Source organism: Ranitomeya variabilis, chromosome 5 (genome assembly GCF_051348905.1).
Source record: "Ranitomeya variabilis isolate aRanVar5 chromosome 5, aRanVar5.hap1, whole genome shotgun sequence".
Taxonomy (NCBI): Eukaryota; Metazoa; Chordata; class Amphibia; order Anura; family Dendrobatidae; genus Ranitomeya; species Ranitomeya variabilis.
Window position 1 is genome coordinate 286,550,263 of NC_135236.1, and position 27,004 is coordinate 286,577,266.

General features: G+C 45.4%; 1 protein-coding gene across 4 annotated transcripts in view; it reads left to right on the forward strand.

Annotated features, from left to right (window-relative positions):
• Positions 1-26,650, forward strand: part of KLHDC10 (kelch domain containing 10) — a 168,309-nt gene extending 141,659 nt beyond the window's left edge. For 2 of the 4 annotated variants that reach the window (XM_077264430.1, XM_077264427.1), the window contains 2 exons: positions 21,903-22,042; positions 22,453-26,650. In XM_077264430.1, coding sequence (XP_077120545.1) covers positions 21,903-22,042; positions 22,453-22,662 — 350 coding nt within the window. In that variant the 3' untranslated portion in view covers positions 22,663-26,650. The remainder of the gene's footprint in view (positions 1-21,902; positions 22,043-22,452) is intronic. The other 2 variants (XM_077264428.1, XM_077264426.1) reach the window with 2 other exon arrangements.
• The last annotated feature ends 354 nt before the right edge of the window (positions 26,651-27,004 follow it).

Genomic DNA, 27,004 nt, shown 5'->3' on the forward strand with positions numbered 1-27,004 from the left:
CCCCTCAGGCGGTCCGATTTGGTGGGTTGGGTCAATCTGGGTCTGATTTTGTGGGCGGGGTAAATCTAGGTCCGATTCGGTGGGCGGGGTCACTTTTGGTCCGATTCTGTGGGCGCGGCCACTCTGGGTCCGATTCGGTGGGCGGAGCCACTCTGGGTCCGATTTGGTGGGCGGGGCACCTTAGGGACCAATTTGGTGGGTGGGGTCACTCGGTCCGATTTGGTGGGCTGGGCACCTCAGGGTCTGATTTGGTGGGCTGGGCACCTCAGGGTCCGATTTGGTGGGTGGGGTCACTCTGGGTCCGATTTGGTGGAAGGGGTCACTCTGGGCCCAATTTGGTGGAAGGGGTCACTCTGGGTCCGATTTGGTGGAAGGGGTCACTCTGGGTCTGATTTGGTGGAAGGGGTCACTCTGGGTCCGATTTGGTGGGCGGAGCCACTCTGGGTCCGATTTGGTGGGCGGGGTCACTCTGGGTCTGATTTAGGGGGCGGGGTCACTCTGGGTCCGATTTGGTGGGCCGGGCCCCTCGGGGTCCGATTTGGTGGGCCGGGCCTCTCGGGTTCCGAATTGGTGAGCGGGGTAATCTACTATCTAATTATCTAAGGGCACTTCCGTCTTTCTGTCTCACAACACCGCTACGTCATCATCTCGTGAGACCGCAATGCACTCTTGGGACCGGAGCGCGCAACAAGCATCGGGTACCGGCCACTCCAGGTGCAACAAGCATCGTGTACCGGCCGCTCTAGGAGGTGCAACAACCATCAGATACCGGCCGCTCCAGGAGGTGAGTATGTAACTTTTTTATTTTAATTCTTTTTTTTTTTAACAGGGATATGCAGTATACTATGTGACTGGACAATATACTACGTGACTGGGCAGTATAACTACGTGGCTCTGCGCTGTATACTGCGTGGCTCTGTGCTGTATACTGCGTGGCTCTGCGCTGTATACTACGCGGCTCTGCGCTGTATACTACGCGGCTTGTGTACTGCGCGGCTCTGCGCTGTGTACTGCGCGGCTCTGCGCTGTGTACTGCGCGGCTCTGCGCTGTGTACTGCGCGGCTCTGCGCTTTATACTGCGCGGCTCTGCGCTCTGTACTGCGCGGCTCTGCGCTGTGACCTGCGCAGCTCTGCGCTGTATACTGCGCGGCTCTGCGCTGTGTACTGCGCGGCTCTGCGCTGTGTACTGCGCGGCTCTGCGCTGTGTACTGCGCGGCTCTGCGCTGTGTACTGCGCGGCTCTGCGCTGTGTACTGCGCGGCTCTGCGCTGTGTACTGCGCGGCTCTGCGCTGTACTGCGCGGCTCTGCGCGGTATACTGCGCGGCTCTGCGCTTTATACTGTGCGGCTCTGCGCTCTGTACTGCACGGCTCTGCGCTGTCTACTGCGCGGCTCTGCGCTGTGTACTGCTCGGCTGTGCGCTGTGTACTGCGCGGCTCTCCGCTTTATACTGCGCGGCTCTGCGCTTTATACTGCGCGGCTTTGCGCTGTGTACTGCATGGCTCTGCGCTGTGTACTGCGCGGCTCTGCGCTGTGTACTGCGCGGCTCTGCGCTGTGTACTGCACGGCTCTGCGCTGTGTACTGCACGGCTCTGCGCTTTATACTGCGCGGCTCTGCGCTGTGTACTGCACGGCTCTGCGCTGTGTACTGCGCGGCTCTGCGCTGTGTACTGCGCGGCTCTGCGCTGTGTACTGCACGGCTCTGCGCTTTATACTGCGCGGCTCTGCGCTGTGTACTGCACGGGTCTGCGCTGTGTACTGCGCGGCTCTGCGCTGTGTACTGCGCGGCTCTGCGCTTTATACTGCGCGGCTCTGCGCTTTACACTGCGCGGCTCTGCGCTGTGTACTGCGCGGCTCTGCGCTGTGTACTGCGCGGCTCTGCGCTGTGTACTGCACGGCTCTGCGCTTTATACTGCGCGGCTCTGCGCTGTGTACTGCACGGCTCTGCGCTGTGTACTGCGCGGCTCTGCGCTGTGTACTGCACGGCTCTGCGCTTTAAACTGCGCGGCTCTGCGCTGTGTACTGCGCGGCTCTGCGCTGTGTACTGCGCGGCTCTGCGCTGTGTACTGCGCGGCTCTGCGCTTTATACTGCGCGGCTCTGCGCTGTGTACTGCGCGGCTCTGCGCTGTGTACTGCGCGGCTCTGCGCTGTGTACTGCACGGCTCTGCGCTTTATACTGCGCGGCTCTGCGCTGTGTACTGCACGGCTCTGCGCTGTGTACTGCGCGGCTCTGCGCTGTGTACTGCACGGCTCTGCGCTTTATACTGCGCGGCTCTGCGCTGTGTACTGCACGGCTCTGCGCTGTGTACTGCGCGGCTCTGCGCTGTGTACTGCGCGGCTCTGCGCTGTGTACTGCGCGGCTCTGCGCTGTGTACTGCGCGGCTCTGCGCTGTGTACTGCGCGGCTCTGCGCTGTGTACTGCGCGGCTCTGCGCTGTGTACTGCACGGCTCTGCACTGTATACTGCGTGGCTGTGCAATATACTACGTGGACATGCATATTCTAGAATACCCGATGAGTTAGAATCGGGCCACAGTCTAATAATCATAAGACTACGGATAGTGGTTTGGAATTGTGCTGTACTGTCACTTTAAGAGCTGATATTATCTGACAAAACTTGTGACCTGGTGAGCTGATGTAGAGTACATAGGCGTTGGCATAGTAACTGGGTCTCACTGCGCATATCAATGAGCTAATCAGCCAGGTGGCAGTTATTTTTAGAAATTGCCTCAGAAACCAGCCCATTATAAACGTATAGGAAAATTTCTCCATTGAAACGCATTGAAAGACTTTTTTCAAACACAAATTGCGCAAAAACTACAAATCCGATCGACACGAAAAATACTTAGCACACCTCTCAGGAACGCTGGCTTCGAAATGACACCTCACTGGAGTCTGTGAGTTTAGCGGTTCGAGCCGCATTACGTGCGGACTGAATAATAAGAATAAGAAGAAGTTTACCACGGTGGAATAACAGTATAGTGCTTTGTTCCAAAGCACTATAATAAGAAGAAGAAGTTATCCACGGTGGAATAACAGTATAGTGCTTTGTTCCAAAGCACTATAATTAAATTTAATCCAGAGATGGATCAGGAACTCATGAAATGAGTTTACAAAAAAAAAAAAATATATATATATATATATATATATATATATATATATATATATATATATATATATATATATATATATATATATATATATACATATATATATATATATATATATATATATATATATATATATATATATACACATATATATATATATATATATATATATATATATATATATATATATATATATATATATATATATATATATATATATATATATATATATACATATACATACATGTATACATATTACAAATTTATATTACACACATACATACTTTCGTTCCGTTTCAGGGGCTGAGTTGGTCACTGCTCACACAGTGCTCTCTTGCCGACTCATCACTTCTCTAGAGTCAGTAAGGGAGTGCCCGGTCATTGTGCATTTAAAGGAATATAGCATCAGGAGCTCATATTATCCAGCCACCAAAGTGGAAGTCACTGGTGATATTTTGTTGCAGGGTGGGGAAAGCAGCTGCAGCAGTGACCAAAACACAGGCTCCTTGATCACATCCTGTTTGAGTATCCTAGAACGCACTGAGGATTCTAAAAAAAAAAAAAAAAGTCATTGGAACGGAAGATTAAAAAAAAAAAAAAAAAAAAAAGACAATGGAGAGCGAATAGTAGGAAATTAAGGGTATGTGCACACTTTACGTATTTGGTGAGGAAATGTCTTCACCATTTCTGCATCTAACAGGAAAAACGCTGTGTAAGGGTAAGTTCACACTGTGCTTTTTTTGCAGGAAATGAACTGCGGGAAATCACATTTTTTGGTGCGTGTTTTTTTCAGGCGTTTTTGGGGCTAACTTGTCTCTATGCATGCTAATAAAGTTGAGTGCCCCCAGAGAAAAAAAAACAAATTACTTCCTGTAGAACCATACCTCTTGATCCTTTGGAAAGCCGGCAATTCATCTGCCGTGTACAGTAAAATCACAGCAGGAGCCGGCAGGATAGAATAGATGAATTACGTACAGTAAATACATAGTTAAGCAGATATCAGTAACAAATACAATTAATGCAATGTGTGTGTGCAACTTACTGTATGTGTATTTAACTATTAAAAGATTAAAAAAATGGCGTGGGCTAAGCCAGCAGAGGGAAAGCCGACAGCTGGAGGCGGATATTCATAGCCTGGGAAGGGGGTAATACCCATGGAGCTTCACAGGCCTATTAATATCAGCTCACAGCTGTATACTATGCCTTTACTGGCTATTAAAAGTGGACCTCTCCCCCACCCCCTTGTCACCGTCCAGGTTGAAAGCTATTTATCCCCCCAGACATGGATTATGGCGTGGGACAGAATGACGGATAGGTGAGGGATATTGTTTTTTATTTTCTTTTTATTACAGCAGATGAGGACTTCGGTGGAATAGGTGTTAGGTGAGTATAGCTGTGCTTGTTATTTTTAAATGGTGTTTTGTTTTACTATTATTTATTATTATAGCGCCATTTATTCCATGGCGCTTTACATATGATGAGGGGTATACATAATAAAAAGTACAATAATCTTAACCCCTTAACGACCGCCGATACGCCTTTTAACGGCGGCCGCTAAGGGTACTTAAACCACAGCGCCGTTAATTAACGGCGCTGTGGAAAAAGTGAATAGCGCCCCCCAGAGTCGGATTTTCTACCCTCGGCAACCGAGACCCCAGAGAACATGATTCGGGGGGTTTTTACCGACCCCTGAGTTGCGATCGCCAGTAATTAACTGTTTACCGGCGGTCGCAACAAAAAAAAAAACCGCGATTTGCCATTTAATTTCTCTGTCCTCCGATGTGATCGCACATCGGAGGACAGAGAAATAGTGTCCCCGATGGCCCCCAATAGCCCCCCAATACTCACCTATCTCCCCCGGTGCTCCTCGTGGCTCCCGATGGGCGCCGCCATCTTTTTTTCCGGGGAAAAATGGCGGGCGCATGCGCAGTGCGCCCGCCGCCCGGCACCTGGAAGATCTTTGGGGGTCTCGGCTGCCGGGGGTAGCCGAGACCCCAAAGAACATGATCGGGGTCGGTTTTTACCGACCCCTGTTTTGCGATCGCCAGTAATTAACTGTTTACCGGCGACCGCAAAAAAAAAAAAGTGATCTGTAATTCTCTGTCCTCTGATGTGATCGCACATCAGAGGACAGAGAAATAGGGGCATTCGGGGACCCTATCATACTCACCCGGTGTCCCCGGGTCCTCCTGCGTCTCCTCTTGCCGGCCGGCTTCTTCCTCTGCAAAGAAAATGGCGGGCGCATGCGCAGTACGCCCGCCATCTGCTGCCATCTGCCGGCCGGCAGGAGAGACGAGTTGGGGCTAAAATTAGGGTTAGGGCTAGGGTTAGTGCTAGGGTTAGGGCTAGGGTTGGGGCTAAATTTAGGGTTAGGGTTGCAGTTTTTCAACGCATCCGCTGCCCAGTCTGTCTTGGGGAGGAGGGGGCAGAGTTACGGCCACGCATGCGCGGAAATGGCGGACGCGACGTACAAAAAAAAGGTTACATTGAAGTTTTTTTGTGACTACGGTCCGCCAAAACACAACGGATCCAGTGCACGATGGACGCGACGTGGGTTTAGGGTTAGGATTGGGGCTAAAGTTAGGGTTAGGGCTAGGGTTGGGGCTAAAATTAGTGTTAGGGTTGGGGCTAAAGTTAGGGATAGAGTTGGGATTAGGGTTTGGATTAGGGTTGGGATTAGGGTTACGTTTGGGATTAGGGTTACGTTTGGGATTAGGGTTACGTTTGGGATTAGGGTTACGTTTGGGATTAGGGTTACGTTTGGGATTAGGGTTACGTTTGGGATTCGGGTTACGTTTGGGATTCGGGTTACGTTTGGGATTCGGGTTACGTTTGGGATTCGGGTTACGTTTGGGATTCGGGTTACGTTTGGGATTAGGGTTACGTTTGGGATTAGGGTTACGTTTGGGATTAGGGTTACGTTTGGGATTAGGGTTAAGGTTAGGGTTGGGATTAGGGTTAAGGTTAGGGTTGGGATTAGGGTTAAGGTTAGGGTTGGGATTAGGGTTAGGTTTGAGGTTAGGGTTGAGATTAGGGTTAGGGGTGTGTTGGATTTAGGGTTTTGATTAAGGTTATGGTTAGAGTTGAGATTAGGGCTGTTTTGGGGTTAGGGTTGTGATTATCGTTAGGGTTGTGATTAGGATTATGGATCGGGTTGAGATTAGGTTTAGGGGTGTGTTGGAGTTAGGGTTGGAGTTAGAATTGGGGGGTTTCCACTGTTTAGGTACATCAGGGGGTCTCCAAACACGACAGACAATTTTGCGCTAAAAAAGTCAAATGGTGCTCCCTCCCTTCTGAGCTCTGCCGTGCGCCCAAACAGTGGTTTACCCCCACATATGGGGCATCAGCGTACTCGGGATAAATTGGACAACAACTTTTGGGGTCCAATTTCTCCTGTTACCCTTGTGAAAATAAAAACTTGGGGGCTAAAAATCTTTTTTGTGGGAAAATTTTTTTATTTTTATTTTCACTACTCTGCATTATAAACTTCTGTGAAGCACTTGAGCATTCAAAGTTCTCACCACATATCTAGATAAGTTCCTTAGGGGGTCTAGTTTCCAAAATTTGGTCACTTGTGGGGGGTTTCTACTGTTTAGGTACATCAGGGGCTCAGCAAACGCAACATAACACCCACAGACAATTCTATCAAAGTCTGAATTCCAAAATGGCGCTCCTTCTCTTCCGAGCTCTGCCCTGTGCCCAAACAGTGGTTTACCCCCACATATGGGGTACCAGCATACTCAGGACAAATTGGACAACAACTTTTGGGGTCCAATTTCTCTTGTTACCCTTGTGAAAATAAAAACTTGGGGGCTAAAAAATCTTTTTTGTTCAAAAAAAAAAATATTTTTTATATTCACGACTCTGCATTATAAACTTCTGTGATGCACTTGGGCATTCAAAGTTCTCACTACACATCTAGATAAGTTCCATGGGGGGTCTAGTTTCCAAAATGGGGTCACTTTTGGGGGGTTTCTACTGTTTAGGCACATCAGGGGCTCTCCAAACGCGACATGGCGTCCGATCTCAATTCCAGTCAATTTTGCATTGAAAAGTCAAATGGCGCTCCTTTGCTTCCGAGCTCAGCCATGCGCCCAAACAGTGGTTTACCCCCCACATATGGGGTGTCGGCGTACTCAGGACAAATTGTACAACAACTTCTGGGGTCCATTTTCTCCTGTTACCCTTGGTAAAATAAAAATTTGGAGGAAAAAAGATCATTTTTGTAGGAAAAAATGCGATTTTTTTTTTTTTTATTTTTATTTTTTATTTTTTTTAATTTTCACGGCTCTACGTTATAAACTTCTGTGAAGCACCTGGGGGTTTAAAGTGCTCACCACACATCTAGATAAGTTCCTTAAGGGGTCTAGTTTCCAAAATGGTGTCATTTGTGGGGGGTTTCCACTGTTTAGGCACATTAGGGGCTCTCCAAACGTGACATGGCGTCCGATCTCAATTCCAGCCAATTCTACATTGAAAAAGTAAAACGACACTCCTTCTCTTCCAAGCTCTGCGGTGCGCCCAAACAGTGGTTTACCCCCACATATGGGGTATCGACGTACTCAGGAGAAATTGCACAACAACTTTTGTGGTCTAATTTCTCCTGTTACCCTTGTGAAAATAAAAATTTGGGGTCAAAAAGATCATTTTTGTAGAAAAAAAGGGATTTTTTTATTTTCACGGCTCTACGTTATAAACTTCTGTGAAGCACTTGGGGGTTCAAAGTGCTCACCACACATCTAGGTAAGTTCCTTAAGGGGTCTAGTTTCCAAAATGGTGTCACTTGTGGGGGGTTTCCACTGTTTAGGCACATTAGGGGCTCTCCAAACGCGACATGGCGTCCGATCTCCATTCCAGCCAATTCTGCATTGAAACAGTCAAACGGCGCTCCTTCACTTCCAAGCTCTGCGGTGCGCCCAAACAGTGGTTTACCTCCACATATGGGGTATCGGCGTACTCAGGAAAAATTGCACAACAAAATTTGTGGTTAAATTTCTGTTTTTACACTTGTGAAAATTAAAAAAAATGGTTCTGAAGTAAAATGTTTGCAAAAAAAAGTTAAATGTTCATTTTTTTTCTTCCACATTGTTTCAGTTCCTGTGAAGTACGTAAAGGGTTAATAAACTTCTTGAATGTGGTTTTGAGCAGCTTGAGGGGTGCAGTTTTTAGAATGGTGTCACACTTGGTTATTTTCTATCATATAGACCCCTCAAACTGACTTCAAAGGTGATGTGGTCCCTAAAAAAAAATGGTGTTGTAAAAATGAGAAATTGCTGGTCAACTTTTAACCCTTATAACTCCCTAACAAAAAAAAAATTTGTTTCCAAAATTGTGCTGATGTAAAGTGGACATGTGGGAAATGTTATTTATTAACTATTTTTCATGACATATCTCTCTGATTTAAGGGCATAAAAATACAAAGTTTGAAAATTGCAAAATTTTAAAAATTTTCGCCATATTTCCGTTTTTTTCATAAATAATCGCAAGTAATATCGAAGAAATGTTACCACTAACTTGAAGTACAATATGTCACGAAAAAACAATCTCAGAATCAGCGGGATCCGATAAAGCGTTCCAGAGTTATAACCTCATAAAGTGACAGTGGTCAGAATTGTAAAAATTGGCTCGGTCATTAAGTACCAAATTGGCTCTGTCACTAAGGGGTTAAACAATACAGGTCACGACTGGTACAGTAGGAGAGAGGACCCTGCCCTCGAGGGCTCACAATCTACAAGGGATGGGTGAGGATACAGTAGGTGAGGGTAGAGCTGGTCATGCAGCGGTTTGGTTGATCGGTGGTTACTGTAGGTTGTAGGCTTGTCGGGAGAGGCAGATCTTCAGGTTCTTTTTGAAGGTTTCGATGGTAGATGAGTCTGATGTGTTGTGGTAGCGTTCCAGAATTGGGGTGATGCGCGAGAGAAATCTTGTATGCGATTGTGAGAAGAGGAGATAAGAGGGGAGTAGAGAAGGAGATCTTGTGAGGATCGGAGGTTGCGAGCAGGTAAGTACCAGGAGACGAGGTCACAGATGTATGGAGGAGACAGGTTATGGATGGCTTTGTGTCATGTTTTTTTGTTTTTTTTAATTTAAGTAGATTTTTATTAAGAATAATCATTACATTATCCACCATATTTCAAAATGTTACATACAAAATTTTCCAGTTTTAGAAACCCCCAATATTCCCAACATATCCCACCCAGCCCCCAAAGGACAGCTCATCTCCATTAGAACTTCTCTATCAAAATATTAATGAATTAATAAATCTTTAGTCCACTCAACTCACTTAAGGCCGCCTAATCATCCAGCAATTTTCACCAGTCAAAGGCCTTTAGCTTCCCATTCCCTTTACCTACCCTACCCCAATTCAATCCACGGAGACCACATTTTATCGAACGTTTCTGTTTTCCCGCATCTCTTGTAAACCCCCTTTTCCAACTTGAGGCCGTGCTTTACATATTGAAGGAATTCACCCCTCGCAGGCGGTTCCTCCTTAATCCAGTTCCGTGCTATCACTTTCCTAGCCATATATAATAGCCTAGCAATTGCAATCTTCCAGTTGTAATCCACTCCAATTTCATCCACATATCCCAATAAGCAAACTATCGGATCCCTCGGAACCCTACATCTATACGCTCCTTCCACACGACTCAGAACCACCAACCAAAAAGCAGCCAATCTCGGACACGTCCACATCATATGATATATTCCGGCATTCACAGTCCTACATCTCGGGCACTCAGAGTCGGCGCGCAACCCCGCTCTATGCAGAACTTCCGGAGATTTATAGACTCTATGTATGATGTAAAGCTGCGACAGCCTATACGGTTCACTTAATGACACTCGTGGAACCCACTCCAACACCGACTCCCAAGTTTCATTCTCCATTGGGCCTAAGTCTCTCTCCCACTTAGCTCTCGCTTTTATAGGAAAATCTAACAAGTATGTATGTAGAAGGTCCTTATACAGGGTGGAAATAACCCCCCTTGTAGTCCCATCACCACACACATATTCCAATACTATATCTTCTTGGATCTTAATGCCCACTCCCCTGTTCTGAGCTCCAAACGCGTGTTTCATCTGTGCATATTGATATTCCCCAGTGGGTCTCAGTCCAAAATCTGTCTGTAATTGGGAAAAAGATTTCAACACTTGTCGTTGAATTATCTGATGCACATAATAGATTCCCTTAGCCTGCCACTCTGGCAGTACCCCCAATGTCGCAAACTCCCGTAAGTTGTTATTAAACCATATCGGTGAGAATCTAGTTAGTCCCGTAACCCCCCGAATCTGCCTCAATCTTTTCCACACTTTACATATCAAAAGCATAGTTGGGTATAATTTCCCCAAAGCCCCCAAGGAGCCATCCTCCAGACACTGTACCACTGGACGTCGGTTTGTCACCCCCTCCATCAAGTGTTGTACTGCACTGGATGACGTCTCACGCGCCCAGCCCTTCAAATGCTGACTCTGGGCTGCAAGAAAATACTCTTCAGGGTTAGGCAAAGCCAAACCACCATCTTCCTTGGGTCGCTGAAGCGTCTCTAGGCCAATACGTGGATATTTCCTCCCCCATATCAAACCTCTAAATAGGGAATTAATCTGTCGAAATTTCCCCCGTGGAATCCAAACTGGTGCGTCATGAAGGATATATAATATTTTGGGCATCAACACCATTTTAATAAGATTAACCCTACCTACCACTGAAAGATGTAACTTATTCCAAGCATCCACTTTTGTCTTAAGGACACCCAGGACAGGAGTCAGATTCCTATGTAAAAAATCCGTAACTGGCACCGAAATACATATCCCAAGGTACTTAAAATGAGATGCCACCCTAAGCCGCCCCTCCCCCAGAGGCTCACTCACATCGTCTCCCACGCCATCTACCTTAAACAGAACTGATTTACTCCAATTTATCATCAACCCAGATAAGGATCCAAATCTCTCAATAATCCCAATGGCCCCACTCAAGGAATCATCCGGGTCAGCCAGAAAGAGCAAAATATCGTCCGCGTATAACGCTATCTTTTCCTCAACCCTCCCATACCTAAACCCAGGGACTTCAGCAGACTGTCGAATCTTGGTGGCCAGGGGCTCCACTGCCAGAGCAAACAAAAGAGGCGAGAGCGGGCATCCCTGTCTCGTGCCTCTAGCCAGCTTTATAGGTTGAGATAGCTCCCCGTTTACCCTGATTCTAGCCACCGGCAACGAATACAGCAGTTGAATCCAAGAGACAAACTGCGGTCCAATACCCATACACTTCAACACCTGCCATAGATATCCCCACTCCACACTGTCAAACGCCTTATGGGCATCCAAGGACGCAATAACTCTCTGGCCACAGTTATCAGACTTCAGCTGCAGATTCATAAACAACCTCCGCAGATTAACCGCTGTAGATCTATCAGGCATAAAGCCAGACTGATCCGGATGCACCAGATTAGTGATGACACAAGACAGCCGGGAAGCTAACACCTTGGCCAGAAGCTTGACATCCATAGTTAGCAAAGAAATTGGACGATATGACTCAGGTTTCCCCAAATGCTTATCCTCCTTTGGAATAACCACTATTATGGCCTCTCTCATAGAGGCTGGCAGGCACCCTTGAGACCTAGCCTCCTCTAGAACCGTCTTTAATCAAGGAATTAACACACCTCCCATACTTTTATAAATTTCGGCGGGCAGCCCATCGACACCAGGCGCCTTCCCATTAGCCATGGACTTTAGTTGCCCGACTCAGTTCCTCCTCCGTGATAGGGGCTTCCAAGCTCTCTCTATCCACCTCACTCAATTTCGGTAACCCCAGGCCTTCCAAGAAAGTCAATGTGTCTCCGGCCGACGCATCAACCTGAGAGGAGTATAAGTCCGCATAAAAATCCGCAAAAACCTTCAGAATCTCAGATGTTTCGGATACTTTGCTTCCATTGACCGATACCAACGAGTGAACATGTGAGGTACCTCTCTGGGCAGCAGCCACCAACGATAGCATATGCCCCATTGTTTCTCCCTCCTGATAATAAGCCAGCCTCTGAAATTCCTGCTTCCTTTCAGCTTCTCCCAACAAAATTTTCTCCATATGATTTTGCGCTGTTCTCAACCTTTTCCCAGCCTGAGGAGTTCCCAATATTGCCATCTCATCTTCCGCATCCCTCAGCTCATCAACCGCCGCCTTTTCTGCCTCTCTCGTCTTCCGCTTACACCTACTAATATCTCTAAATAGTAACCCTCTCAAGTACGCCTTTATTGCATCCCAAACATTAAGAGCGTCCGTACTCCCATCATTCAAAACAAAGAATTCCGTCACCTCCTGTCCTATACCATCCAAATCCAAACTATGTAACCAATTAGGATGGATCATCCACTCTCTCCTATTTACAGCCTGTGTCCTCAACAATCTAAACTCCACCTCAATTGGACTGTGGTCTGAAAGGGCCCTTGGTAGATATCGCACATCCCCCACCATTGTATCTAACAGACGATTACCCAAAGCCATATCAATTCTGGACAACGTAGCATGAGCCGGTGAATAACATGAATACCCTCTCTCCCCAACATGTCTAACTCTCCAGAGGTCAATCATACCTATTTCACGAACATAGGTGCCAAATGTTGTAGTGTGCCCCTCCGACCTATTCTGGGTGTTTTTATTTTTATCCCAAAAGTCATCACAAATATTATTCAGGTCTCCAACAATTAACAGTGGTGTCGGTCCCCATCGTTCCACCCACTCAAACACCTCTCTAATCTTCTTGCTTGAATAGGGAGGTGGAATATACATTGCCGCAGTGCACAACCTCACTCCATATAGTATACACTGTATCACCACATACTGACCATCCACATCCACACATATCTTCACCTCTTCATACTGCACTCCCACAGGTACCAAGACTGACACTCCCCTTGAGTACGTAGAAAAGGTAGAATGGTATCCCTTCTGAATCCATCGTCTATTTAGTACATCCACCCTCTCACGTATCAAATGCGTCTCCAGCAAACATATCATTGAAGCCCGTTGATCCCTTGCGTACTGCAAGCTCGCGGCTCGTCTAGACTTATCCGCCAGACCTCTCACATTCCAGCTCAGTATCTTAATGCGGCCCCCCATCATTTGACTCATCTCTAATTATGTCGTTACTCCCAGGTATGAGCTGTCTAACTTCCCTAACCCCCCCCCCCCCCCCCTCCGCCAAAACCCAACTTCCCCCCCCTAAACCCCCCAGTACTACACATTCTGCCTCTTTTCAAGAGTGGGGCACCACCGCCCATTGCGAACACTCTTCTTCTTAACGTTACCTTCTCCACCCGCCTCCCGCTACCGTATATAACAAAATTCCGTACATTTCTTAACAGACTAAAACATTCAAAGATATATTAAATTACAAATGCAAAGAAACTAAATAAACTTATAGTACGCCGCATACCCTTCCTCGCCCGTATCCAGCAGCCATTGTTGCACTCCCAGGCCATTTACTTAATAATGCCCAGGCCAACCCTCAAACTTTCACATCCCATTAACGAATATGTCGACAATCACAAATATCATTTCCATTGACAGTGAAATATCCCCCGTCCGGATCTCCCTAGTATTTCAATCTCCTTTTCCTTTAAGTCTTTTAGCATTGATGTCCATCCACTGGGTAGCGTCCTCCGGCTTCTGGAAAAAGTGAACTTTGTCAAAAGCAACCACTCTTAGCCGTGCTGGAAACATCATGGAGTATTGCACTCCCAGTTCCCTCAGACGTCTCTTGATACCAGTGAACATCATCCGCTGTTTCTGAACCAGGGCAGAATAGTCGGAGTAGATAGCAATTCTTTGACCTCCAACCGTCAAATCCGTCATATCTCTAGCCTTCCTCAGGATAATGTCTCTGTAATTTAAGATTTTGGCAAGCATGGTACGGGGATTCCCTCCAGGGACAGGTGGTTTCGGTGGGACCCTATGAGCTCTCTCAACAGCAAAAACTTTTGTCAGCGCCACACCACCAAAGGTCTCCAACAGCCAGTTTTCAATAAACTCAGTAGGATTTCTCCCCTCAGTTTTTTCAGGGATACCCACTATACGTATGTTGTTCCTTCTGGACCTATTCTCCAGGTCCTCATTTTTTGCAGCCAGCTCTGATATTGCTTGAGCAAACTTCTTCTCAGCTTTTTGTAGCTGTACTATATGATCTTCAGCAGTGCTCACCCTCTCCTCTACCACCCCCACACGTTTGTCTATCTTCTGCAGGGCTGCGTTTATCTGAGCTGTATCACCCTTGACCTCCTGTATCTGCAAGGTCAGGGATTGTTTGCATGAAGAAACCAGCGCACAAACATCTCTGAGGGTGGGCTCATCTCCTGACACCTTATCTTCAGGTCCCCCCACCACCACCACCACCTTGCTGCTCTTTCTCCCCTGCTGTACCTCTTGCTCTTCTGCTGGGCTCTCCTCCTCCTCCTCAGTGTCAGCTCCGGCTTCCTTTTCTGTCTCCTCTGCAGATTCCACTCTAGCGAACTGCTGGAGCTTCGCCGCCACCTCCATGCGCTTCTGACATGCAGCGTTCTCTTTATCAGCCTTCTCTCTTGTGTCGGCGCCATCTTGGCCAGCCCCTGTCTCCCCGGCTCCCACGTCCTTCTGCCGTCTCCTGGTCATATTTGCCGACCCTGGGACAGCTGCTGAGCACCGCTTCGCTCCCAGGACTCTCCCCCAGCCGGTAAGCCCCACAAGAAGCCAGTCAGCTGCGACCGGTCAGGATAATTTTAGAAACCGCAGCGGGAGCTCTCTGCCGTGCGTCCGCTCACATGAACAGTCAGGCCACGCCCCTTTGTGTCATGGTTAGGGTTTTGTACTGGAGTCTCTTGGCAATCGGGAGCCACTGAAGAGATTGACAGTGGGGAGAGGCCGGGGAATAGTGGGGGGACAGGTGGATTAGTCAGGCAGCAGAGTTTAGAATAGATTGAAGGGGTGCGAGAGTGTTCAAGGGGAGGCCACAGAGCAGGAGGTTGCAATAGTTACATAGTTATTAAGGTTGAAGGAAGACTGTAAGTCCATCTAGTTCAACCCATAGCCTAACCTAACATGCCCTAACATGTTGATCCAGGGGAAGGCAAAAAAACCCCATGTGGCAGAGTAACTCCACCATGGGGGAAAAAATTCCTTCCCGACTCCACATACGGCAATCAGACTAGTTCCCTGGATCAACGCCTTATCAAGGAATCTAGTGTATATACCCTGTAACATTATACTTTTCCAGAAAGGTATCCAGTCCCCTCTTAAATTTAATTAATGAATCACTCATTACAACATCATACGGCAGAGAGTTCCATAGTCTCACTGCTCTTACAGTAAAGAATCTGCGTCTGTTATTATGCTTAAACCTTCTTTCCTCCAGACGTAGAGGATGCCCCCTTGTCCCTGTCTCAGGTCTATGATTAAAAAGATCATCAGAAAGGTCTTTGTACTGTCCCCTCATATATTTATACATTAACATAAGATCACCCCTTAGTCTTCGTTTTCCAAACTAAACAGCCCCAAGTGTAATAACCTATCTTGGTATTGCAGACCCCCCAGTCCTCTAATAACCTTGGTCGCTCTTCTCTGCACCCGCTCCAGTTCAGCTATGTCTTTCTTATACACCGGAGACCAGAACTGTGCACAGTATTCTAAGTGTGGTCGAACTAGTGACTTGTATACAGGTAAAATTATGTTCTCCTCATGAGCATCTATGCCTCTTTTAATACATCCCATTATTTTATTTGCCTTTGTAGCAGCTGCCTGACACTGGCCACTGAATATGAGTTTGTCATCCACCCATACACCCAGGTCTTTTTCATTGACGGTTTTGCCCAGAGTTTTAGAATTAAGCACATAGTTATACATCTTATTACTTCTACCCAAGTGCATGACCTTACATTTATCCCCATTAAAGCTCATTTGCCATTTATCAGCCCAAGCTTCTAGTTTACATAAATCATCCTGTAATATAAAACTGTCCTCCCCTGTATTGATTACCCTGCAGAGTTTAGTGTCATCTGCAAATATTGAAATTCTACTCTGAATGCCCCCTACAAGGTCATTAATAAATATGTTAAAAAGAAGAGGGCCCAATACTGACCCCTGTGGTACCCCACTGCTAACCGTGACCCAGTCCGAGTGTGCTCCATTAATAACCACCCTTTGTTTCCTATCCCTGAGCCAGCTCTCAACCCACTTACACATATTTTCCCCTATCCCCATTACTCTCATTTTATGTAACAACCTTTTGTGTGGCACCGTATCAAAAGCTTTGGAAAAGTCCATATATACTACGTCCACTGGGTTCCCTTGGTCCAGTCCGGAACTTACCTCTTCATAGAAGCTGATCAAATTAGTCTGACATGAACGGTCCCTAGTAAACCCGTGCTGATACTGGGTCATGAGGTTATTCCTCTTCAGATACTCCAGCATAGCATCCCTTAGAATGCCCTCCAGGATTTTACCCACAGTAGAGGTTAAACTTACTGGCCTATAATTACCGAGTTCAGTTTTTGCCCCTTTTTTGAATATTGGCACCACATTTGCTATACGCCAGTCCTGTGGTACAGACCCTGTTATTATGGAGTCTTTAAAGATTAAAAATAATGGTCTATCAATGACTGTACTTAGTTCCTGCAGTACTCGGGGGTGTATCCCATCCGGGCCCGGAGATTTGTCAATTTTAGTTATTTTTAGACGCCGCTGTACTTCCTGCTGGGTTAAGCAGGTGACATTTAATGGGGAATTTTTATCACTAGTCATTTTGTCTGCCATGGGATTTTCTTTTGTAAATACTGATGAAAAAAAGTCATTTAGCATATTGGCTTTTTCCTCATCCTCATCCACCATTTCACCCAGACTATTTTTAAGAGGGCCAACACTGTCATTTTTTAGTTTCTTACTATTTATATAGTTAAAGAATATTTTGGGATTATTTTTACTCTCTCTGGCAATGAGTCTCTCTGTCTCAATCTTTGCTGCCTTGATTTGCTTTTTACAGAATGTATTTAATTTTCTGTATTTATTTAATGCCTCCTCACTACCTACTTCCTTTAATTCTCTAAATGCTTTCTTTTTGTCCCTTATTGCGCCCCTTACAGCTCTATTTAGCCATATTGGTTTCCTCCTATTTCTAGTATGTTTATTCCCATACGGTATATACTGTGCACAGGTCCTATCCAGGATGCTAATAAACGTCTCCCATTTTCTTTGTGTATTTTTGTGTCTCAGGATATCGTCCCAGTTAATTGCACCAAGATCCTCTCTCATCCGTTGGAAATTTGCCCTCCTGAAGTTTAGTGTCCTTGTCACCCCCCTACTACCCATCTTATTAAAGGTTACATGAAAACTTATTATTTTGTGATCACTATTCCCCAAGTGACCACCAACCCTTATATTTGATATGCGGTCTGGCCTGTTGGTTAATATTAGGTCTAGCAGTGCCCCCCTCCTTGTTGGGTCCTGAACCAGTTGTGAAAGGTAATTGTCTCTCATAGTTGTCAAAAAACGATTACCTTTGCTGGAACTGCAGGTTTCTGTTCCCCAATCTATTTCAGGGTAGTTGAAGTCCCCCATAATAATGACTTCTCCTTGAGTCGCAGCTTCATCTATTTGCTTTACGAGGATATTCTCCATTGCTTCCATTAGTTTTGGAGATTTATAACAAACCCCTATCAGTAATTTATTATTTTTTCCCCCTCCCCTTATCTCCACCCACAGAGACTACATTTTCATTAGATTCACCTATATTATCACGCAGGATGGGTTTTAAGGTCGATTTTACATACAGACACACCCCACCCCCTCGCTTATCTGTACGGTCATTTCTGAAAAGGCTATAGCCCTGCAAGTTAACAGCCCAGTCATGGCTCTCATCCAGCCACGTCTCAGATATCCCCACCATGTCATAATTATGCTCCAACAACATTAGTTCTAATTCATCCATTTTGTTGGCGAGGCTTCTGGCATTAGTATACTTGCACTTGATGTTACTCTCTGTACCTCTATTCTTTCTTAAATTACTAACTGTTCTAACCGCACCCCCCATGCCACCGCCACCCCCAACTTCCTTATTTGTGCCCAGGTCTCTATCTGCACTATCTTCCCCTCCTATAAAATGAATACCCTCCCCCCCAATCCCTAGTTTAAACACTCCTCCAACCTTCTAACCATTTTCTCCCCCAGCACAGCTGCACCTTCCCCATTGAGGTGCAGCCCGTCCCTAGCGTAGAGCCTGTAGCCAACTGAGAAGTCGGCCCAGTTCTGCAGGAACCCAAACCCCTCCTTCCTACACCAATTCTTGAGCCACTTATTAACCTCCCTAATCTCCCGTTGCCTCTCTGGCGTGGCACGTGGTACAGGCAGTATTTCGGAAAATACCACGTTGGAGGTCCTTGCTTTCAGCTTGCAGCCTAATTCCCTGAAATCATCTTTAAGGACCTTCCACCTACCTCTAACTTTGTCATTTGTGCCAATGTGCACCATGACCGCTGGGTCCTCACCAGCCCCTCCCAGTAATCTGTCCACCCGATCAGCGATGTGTCGGACTCGAGCGCCAGGTAGGCAGCACACCGTCCGACGATCCCTGTCTTTGTGACAGATTGCCCTATCTGTTCCCCTAATAATTGAGTCCCCCACTACCAGCACCTGTCTGGCCTGCCCTGCTCTCCTTTTTCCCTCCTTACTGGAGCAGTCACTCCTCCGGCTTTCAGAGGACATGCCTGGCTGCAGCAGTGCTACCCCTGTAATAGTCGAGGTGGGAGATGATGAGGGTATGGACTAGGGTTTTTGCAGATTCTTGGTTTAGGAATGTACGGATCCGTGAAATATTTTTGAGCTGAAGGCGGCAGGAAGTGGAAAGGGCTTGGATATGCAGTTTGAAGGAGAGATCAGTGTCAAGGATTACCCCGAGGCAGCGAGCTTGTGGGACTGGGGAGAGTGGGCAGCCGTTTCCTGTAATGGATAGGTTCGTTGGGGGGGGGGGTCACGTGAAATGGGGGAAAGATGATGAATTCTGTTTTGTCCGTGTTAAGTTTCAGAAATCTAGCGGAGAAGAAGGATGAAATAGGGGACAGATATTGTAGGATTCTGGTTAGTAGGGTGGGGATGTCTGGTCCAGAGATGTAGATCTGTGTGTCGTCAGCATAGAAATGATACTGAAAGCCATGAGATTCTATGAGCTGTCCCAGGCCAAAGGTGTAAATGGAGAAGAGCAGGGGCCCTAGGACTGAACCTTGCATGACTCTGACTTTATTATTTCTAATAAAGGACTTTATTCTGGCTGAGTATTTACAAAACAACCATAGAATTAGTAATGGAGAGGTGTCTTATAGACACCTTCCCATTACTAAGCCATGGGCTTGATGTGGCCTGACAATACAAAGGTGACATCAACCCCACAAATATGAACCCCACTTACCACTTCTAATGAGCAAGTGGGAATAGACTGGCAAAACACCAGAATTGGCGCATCTAATAGATAATTTATTTACAGAACCACAGCTGTCTGACCGGCGGGAATGATTTTACCACCGATCAGAAGTGGTGTTTGCCGCGCTGCCATGCACGTGACAGCATGGCAAACACTGTTTGGGCCCCCATTCAAAAGAATAGGGTTTGGGTCCGCTGCTCTGTGTCTCTGCTGAATGATGGGCTGTATGGTCACAACCATTCAGCCTGCTATCTAGATGGAGCAGAGCAGAGTGTGAGGTCACATCCTGCTGTCCTTGACTTTTCTGCAGCAAATACCCTGCAAAAAAAAGTCAGCCTGCGTTTTTTTATCATCCATTCAAGTCAATGGGTGAAAAACGCTGAAAGAAGTGACATGTTCTGTGTAGGGGGACAAAAAAAATGCAGCAAAACACAAAATCCTGATTGAGAAAAAAAACGGTGTGTGCATGAGATTTCAGAAATCTCATAGGCTTTTCTGATACTGTAAAAGGCAGCTGAAAAATTAGCATGTAAAACGCCCAGTGTGAACATAGCCTAAAATAGGTGCCTTTTTTGACATGCATTTTTGGTGCAGATTTTTCTTCGCTCATTTATATGGGTGAAATCTGCTGCAAAAAACACTGACCAAAATTGACATACTGTAGATCTAAATCTGTACCAAATCTGGAAGTCAGAAATGAGCAACATGTGCACGAGACTTCAGGATTCCCATTCACTTTGCTTGCATCGGTGAATCCTTAAAGGGAATGTCACCTAATTTTGGGCCTATAAACTGTGGCCACCGCCATCAGGGGCTTATCTACAGCATTCTGTAATGCTGTAGATAAGCCCCCAATGTAACCTGAAAGATAAGAAAAATAAGGTTACATGGGGGGGCTTATCTACAGCATTACATTGTAGATAAGCCCCTAATGGCGGTGGCTGCAGCTTATAGGGCCAAAATGAGGTGACAGTCCCTTTAAGATTTGTGCCAGATCTGCTCAGAAAAAAATACAAATCTTTAACGTGTGCACAGGCCCTAATAATTGGGCTACGTTAGAAAAGTGATTAGATTGTTAGATGAAGTTGACATTTAGGATGGAATTCTACTTTTTTGTTTGGACTACCCCGTTTAATACTTCTGACATGTTGGAAAAACGATGGGGGTCCTACTGCTGCGACCCGTCTAATTCTCTTAAACCGAATGCAAGCGTTTCTCATTTCACGGCCTGAAGACTCAGACTGTATGGAGTCAGTGTCCGAGGAGGGCAGCGCTTGGCTGAGAGTGCCTCTGCCTCTTCATATTAGTGATCATGCCCAGACCCCCACCAATTAACATTTTTATATATATCTATGACGTGCTGAAATATATTGTGAAAATGCAGTTACTCTTTAAACTTGCATGTGTTAAACTGCAGAACTGAAAAACACAGAACAACTGCCCACAGGATGTGTGGGGTTAAATTCATTAGGGCTGAGTTACAGAACCACACAACCTGCAGACGGGTGTGTTACTGTTTAAAACAAAAAAAAAAAAACATGGTGGCTTTTTTCTTAATTCTTGTCCAGCATCTTTTATTAGTGATGAGCGAACGTGCTCTGAAATTTTCGAGTCCCCGTAGCTGCCTGATTCGCGGCTGTTAGACAGCCGCAACACATGCAGGGATTACCTGTTTGTTAGAAAGCCGCAACACATGCAGGGATTGCCTGTTTGTTAGACAGCCGCGACACATGCAGGGATTGTCTGTTTGTTAGAAAGCCGCAACACATGCAGGGATTACCTGTTTGTTAGAAAGCCGCAACACATGCAGGGATTGCCTGTTTGTTAGACAGCCGCGACACATGCAGGGATTGTCTGTTTGTTAGAAAGCCGCAACACATGCAGGGATTACCTGTTTGTTAGAAAGCCGCAACACATGCAGGGATTACCTGTTTGTTAGACAGCCGCGACACATGCAGGGATTGCCTGTTTGTTAGACAGCCGCGACACATACAGGGATTGTCTGTTTCTTAGACAGCCGCAACACATGCAGCGATTGTCTGTTTGTTAGAAAGCCGCGACACATGCAGGGATTGTCTGTTTGTTAGAAAGCCGCAACACATGCAGGGATTGCCTGTTTGTTAGAAAGCCACGACACATGCAGGGATTGCCTGTTTGTTAGAAAGCCGCGACACATGCAGGGATTGTCTGTTTGTTAGAAAGCCGCAACACATGGGGGTGAGTGCCTAACAGCTGCTAAACAGGCAGCCGCAAGGACTCTGAGATATTATCCGAGCATGCTCCGATAACACTATATCTAAGCACGTTCGCTCATCACTTCATTTTATGCAAAAATTTACATTGTGGATGTTTTCATTTTTTTTTTCAGAGGTTTTCATATGTGGTGGTTACAACGGAGAGGTTATACTGGGTGATCTCTGGAAGTTAAACCTACAGACCTTTCAGTGGTCAAAACTTCCTGCTGTGATGCCTGAGCCTGCGTACTTCCACTGTGCGGCTGTGACACCGGTATGTCCTCCATTTCTGTTCTTTGGGTTTGTTTTTTTTTCTGTACAGGGGTGCATGACATGACTGATTAATAAATTATGTACACACTGAAGAGTGATGAGGAGGACCAAACGTTTGTCGGTAGAGCGGTGTGCCAACTTTGAAATAGTTTCCCACACCATTTGCACACATTGCTTGTTAAAGTAGTTATTCCCATCTGTGAAGGGGCTGCAGTGATATTGTCAGACCCTGATAATTCAGAAAGCAATGGCGATACTGGTATTCCCCCAAACAGTGGTTAACCCGTATTTTATATAGATTTCCAACTTTTTTTTTTTTTTTTTTCAATTGAAATAAGTTTTGTGGTTTCTCAGTTATTGTGGTAGATTCCTATCTTTACAAGCAGCTGACATGTTGGTTTTCTCCTCTAGGCTGGCTGTATGTATATCCATGGAGGAGTAGTTAATATCCAACAGAACAAGCGGACTGGATCTTTGTTCAAAATCTGGCTTGTTGTCCCAAGCCTCCTAGAACTGTGCTGGGAGAACTTGCAAAAATACTTCCCTCACCTTGCCCACCTCCCCACAAATCAGCTTCTACAGCTTGGACTATCACAAGGACTCATAGAGAGACTAAAATGAAGATAGTTGCACCCTTCCTGGAGTCTCCCAGTGTTTTAGGAGTTGTCCCAGGAGTACGCTGCTAATGAGATCTGGATGCCTGGACCTTACTCGCACAGATTATACGTGGCCTTCAATCCTCTTCACATTTTAACTATACCAGCGCATACATCAGTTTTAAGTCCAAAGCCTTTACCGGCCTTTCTAGGTTTTATTCAGTGAAGAATTGTGATGCTTCAAAACATAATTTTAATTAGGTGTCTTATTTGTACCCTGTTTGTTTTTAGATGGATTCCACCAACGGGTCCTTTTTGTGAACTGTGTGCTCAATCAGTCACACACGTCCACTGTCAGATACTATATGTATTGTGACTTGTTTTCTAGCTTCTCCAGCTGTCTGAAACATTATGGAGCAGGTGTAATCTGTGCAGGTCATACCCGTTTGATGACATGGTGTTCAACCCTCAATCTTCTTTGTAGAGCCTTGTCAAAGGGCCTAAGCCATGTCTTGTTTGGGCACTGGTGGCTGATCTGTAGAAATTCAGCTGACCTCTGCTTTCATAGAAACGCATGGACTTCTTGACAGCCTGAGCTAAATTGACTTTCAGGCTATAGAAGGTACGTCGTGTGCCGAATCTGTGATAATTGTAGCTGTAATGTCTTGCTTATGCTGCCTACTCGTCTTCTACAGGTGTCTGTGTATTTTACACTACTGGCCAAAGCTTCTCATGGAGAACACTGACCACTGATGGGACAACGTCTCTAGAGCAGACTGTTCCAATTTTGTCAATCAGAGATGACTGTAGTATTCCACATCGTAAAATGATTATGAATTTTTAAATCTGTCATAGAAAGTATCCACATTGTATTATTGAGCAATCTTTGCTTGTAGCGAGAATTGGGCTTCAGTGCACAGCAGTTATACAGAGGTTTATGGTGTAAATGGTACAAAGCAAACCAATTTACATATGTAATGCTTGCGAGCTATAAAGGGAACCTGTCATATTTAGAGAGAAAAAACCCTGTAGTGTTCTCCATAGTCCAAAAGGATGTTCTCTAACACCAAAGGAAAGTGGTTAAGTGTTTAGCCTTTAATCATATAGGATTAAAAAAAATGGCATAATGTGCACATATTTGAAAAAAATAAATACAATTCTTTCTCGTTCCGGGTACAAATATCCTTAATCCTAGCTGATTAGTAGTAGTAATGTGCATATTCGGGTGTCTGCTATAACTCTGCAGTGGAGCATCGAAGTAGTCAAGTGCTTAGTCATCTAGGTGGTGTCAAGATGGCTCTGCAATCTCCAACCATGCTCACGGTGCTGATGAGGATGCCTGTGAAGGAGCAGTGCTCCCTGTGTAGACAATGCTGACTGCTCACAGGCCATGGCACCGCCCACTTGACTGCAAGCAACTGCAAATTCAATTAGACAAACCCATTTGTTTTAAAAATGGTATTTAACTGCATGTCTTCCGGTTGTACATAAAAAAAACTTTAATGACTGGTTCTCTTTGATTTGCTGTTTATTCTTCTACCCTAGCTGCATCATAAGATTTCTGTCTCCCATTAACAACTTTAGGCCGGGGTCACACTTGTGAGTTCAATGCGAGAAACTCGCACGAGTTTCTCACATCAATACTCGGGATCGGAGTATGCGGCTGCATGTATTTCTTTGCAGCTGAACGCTCCGTTCCCGAGAGCCAGCGGCAGTGCTGGGACTTGATGCGAGAGACTCGTGTGATTTTCTCGCATTGAGCTGTGTGACCCCGGCCTTAGACGAAGGCTGGAAGGATCCCAGGTGATCAAAGTAGCCGAACCTAAAGATTTAGTGAGCAGGAGCACTGAAGCCTTCCAAAGGTCGAAATACAAATGGAAATACACGAAAACATTCAGCTGGCTTTTTACCTCATCTAATTGGCTCCTTTATTTGACTGCATTTTGTCCCCTTTGCTTGAGTCTCCTATCTAAACAGAAACCAGTTATTAGACGGTTTGTGCCTTCACTTATCCTACATGTAGTTTTTTCTTTCATATATGATATTGTGCAACATTAGAAACTGTTGTAATATCATATCAAACATGACCCTCCTCCCAGGGGGAAAGAAAATCCAAGGTACCTACTGTTAAAGGGAACCTCCTGTCATCGGGACTAACGCTCTTAACCTGCAGATGTGTGGTTATACTGCAGGCTGTGTTATTATGCTGCCCATAGCCGAATGCAGCAGGAGGAAAATTAAGTCATGGAAGTGTCGCCATCGCTGGTTCAGCTGTAACTACATCCCTGGCACTGACGACAGCCGGCCCTAATGCAGAGCCAGTGTCAGTCAGGCCCGGGCCGCAGTTATAGCCCCCCGCTATGTATATTCAGAGCGGTAACTGAACCAGTGCTGCCCCATGACTGAAGCCGAACACTGTCAGGGAGGATAAAGTAAATTTTCTCCCTGCTGCATTCAGCTACGTGCAGGCGCTGGGCAGCACAATAACACTATTAACCTGCTTTATTTCTGGTGACAGGTTCCCTTTGAGTTTATTTGTATCTTAAAAAAATAAATAAGTCTCTGTGCTTGAAATGTTTTTTTCTTTTTATATAAATGGACGTCTCGAGTGCAAAAACCAATGATCGGGGAGATCAGTTTTGTAGCATAACCTTTAGCTTTGCGCACATAGACCTTGAATTCATCAAGACTGGTGTTTGGCCTCCCAGTCTGCACAGGAGTAAGATACGACAAATTCATTAAGAGGCATGTGCCTCTTTAAAAAGCATTTTGCGCATCTTTCAGCTGCCTTGCGCCACCTCAAGAATGCTCACCAGTCAGTGGAGTACATTTGTTGAATTTCTCAGCTGCGCCCAGCCTGGTTATGTTCCGCTCACTTTTCAAAAAGTTGTCAATGCTGCCAGGACTGGTATAAAAGTGGCAAAAGTTGCAACATTTTTCCACAGCTACAAGTTCAAATAGTTTTGCTCCAGACTTCTGCCCAAAACTGCTTGGCTTGGCCCCATAGTGTATTCTGTCCTATACAGTCCGAGTTATGAGGAGCTGTAACACCGCAGTTACGAGCACCCGTTCTTGCTGTATTATTCTGGTTCAGTTTTCGAATGTATTTTGTATACAATTTTAGTGCCTTTTTCATTAGCTTTAGAAATATGTGCTATTTATTGTGTGTATATATCCCAAGCAAAGCACTGTCTCAGCAATAACATTTTATCTGTAAGTAAGCCAAATATATTTATTTTCTGCCTCCTTCCAGCTATAATAGCAAATCAACTATGAATGCACCACAAATGTCTTGAATAAGAGCTATAACATGAATGCAACTTATCTGTGCAGTATTTCAATAGCCCGGGCACTAAAATTGTTTTCCATGACCCATTGTTATAAATCAATGCAGTGTTTGGAATCCTAAGGTGCTGGTAATGTATTTTATTTTATTTTTTCATAATTTCCCCACCATGTTCCTCTGAATAATCTCCCATCAATGTATTAGAACTGCTTACTTGAAGCTCTAGATAGGAGCCAAGATGCAAGAATTTCTGCCATCGCTTGATAAATGTCTGGTTCACTTCACTACCTGCTGCCTTGTATTGGAGAGCAAGTCATCGAAATTCCATGAAGAGGTGGAGAACCCATTCAGTTACTATGTATAGACTGTGCTGCCTATTCACTCATTACATGAGAACCATTTCTGTTTTCACTTACTGATAATGACTCTACTGCCTTAACCCAAATGTCTGAAACACATAAAGGAACTACACGAGACAACTCAAATGGTAAGAAGTACTTGGCTGTGACGGGCACAGACTGATGCGCTGTTCCTTTCACTGCCACACACTCTTCAATGTTCTCGGCATGATGTATAAAGTATATGATAGACTCAATGTGTCGGCTTTTAATAGGTGTTCTTTTTAATTGTAAAAATTCAAGTGCAATATTTTGCTTTGTCAGTCATGCATGATAAATGCATTGTGTTTTATTTTCTTGAAACTGAATTAAATGTTTTTTAAATGCTACTTTTGCGTAGGAAGATTTGTAAGCTACATACCAGGTTGTCTCCATTTCAGCCCTTTTCAGGTAACCCTGAATTCTTAAAAGGTACTCCACCTTCGTCTTATAAAACCCTTGCAGATCAAGGATGCACTTTAGTAATTGATCTGCTGGACCTTAGATTCTCCATGCTTTCTTTTGACATAGCATCACAACTAGTGATGAGCGAGAATGCTCGTTACTGAGGTTTTTCGGAGCATGCTCGGGTGGTCTCCCGAGTATTTTGGCGTGCTCGGAGATTTTGTCGACTGATTTGCAGCTGCTAGACAGCTTGAATACATGTGGAGGTTTGCTTAACAAACAGGCCATCTCCACATGTA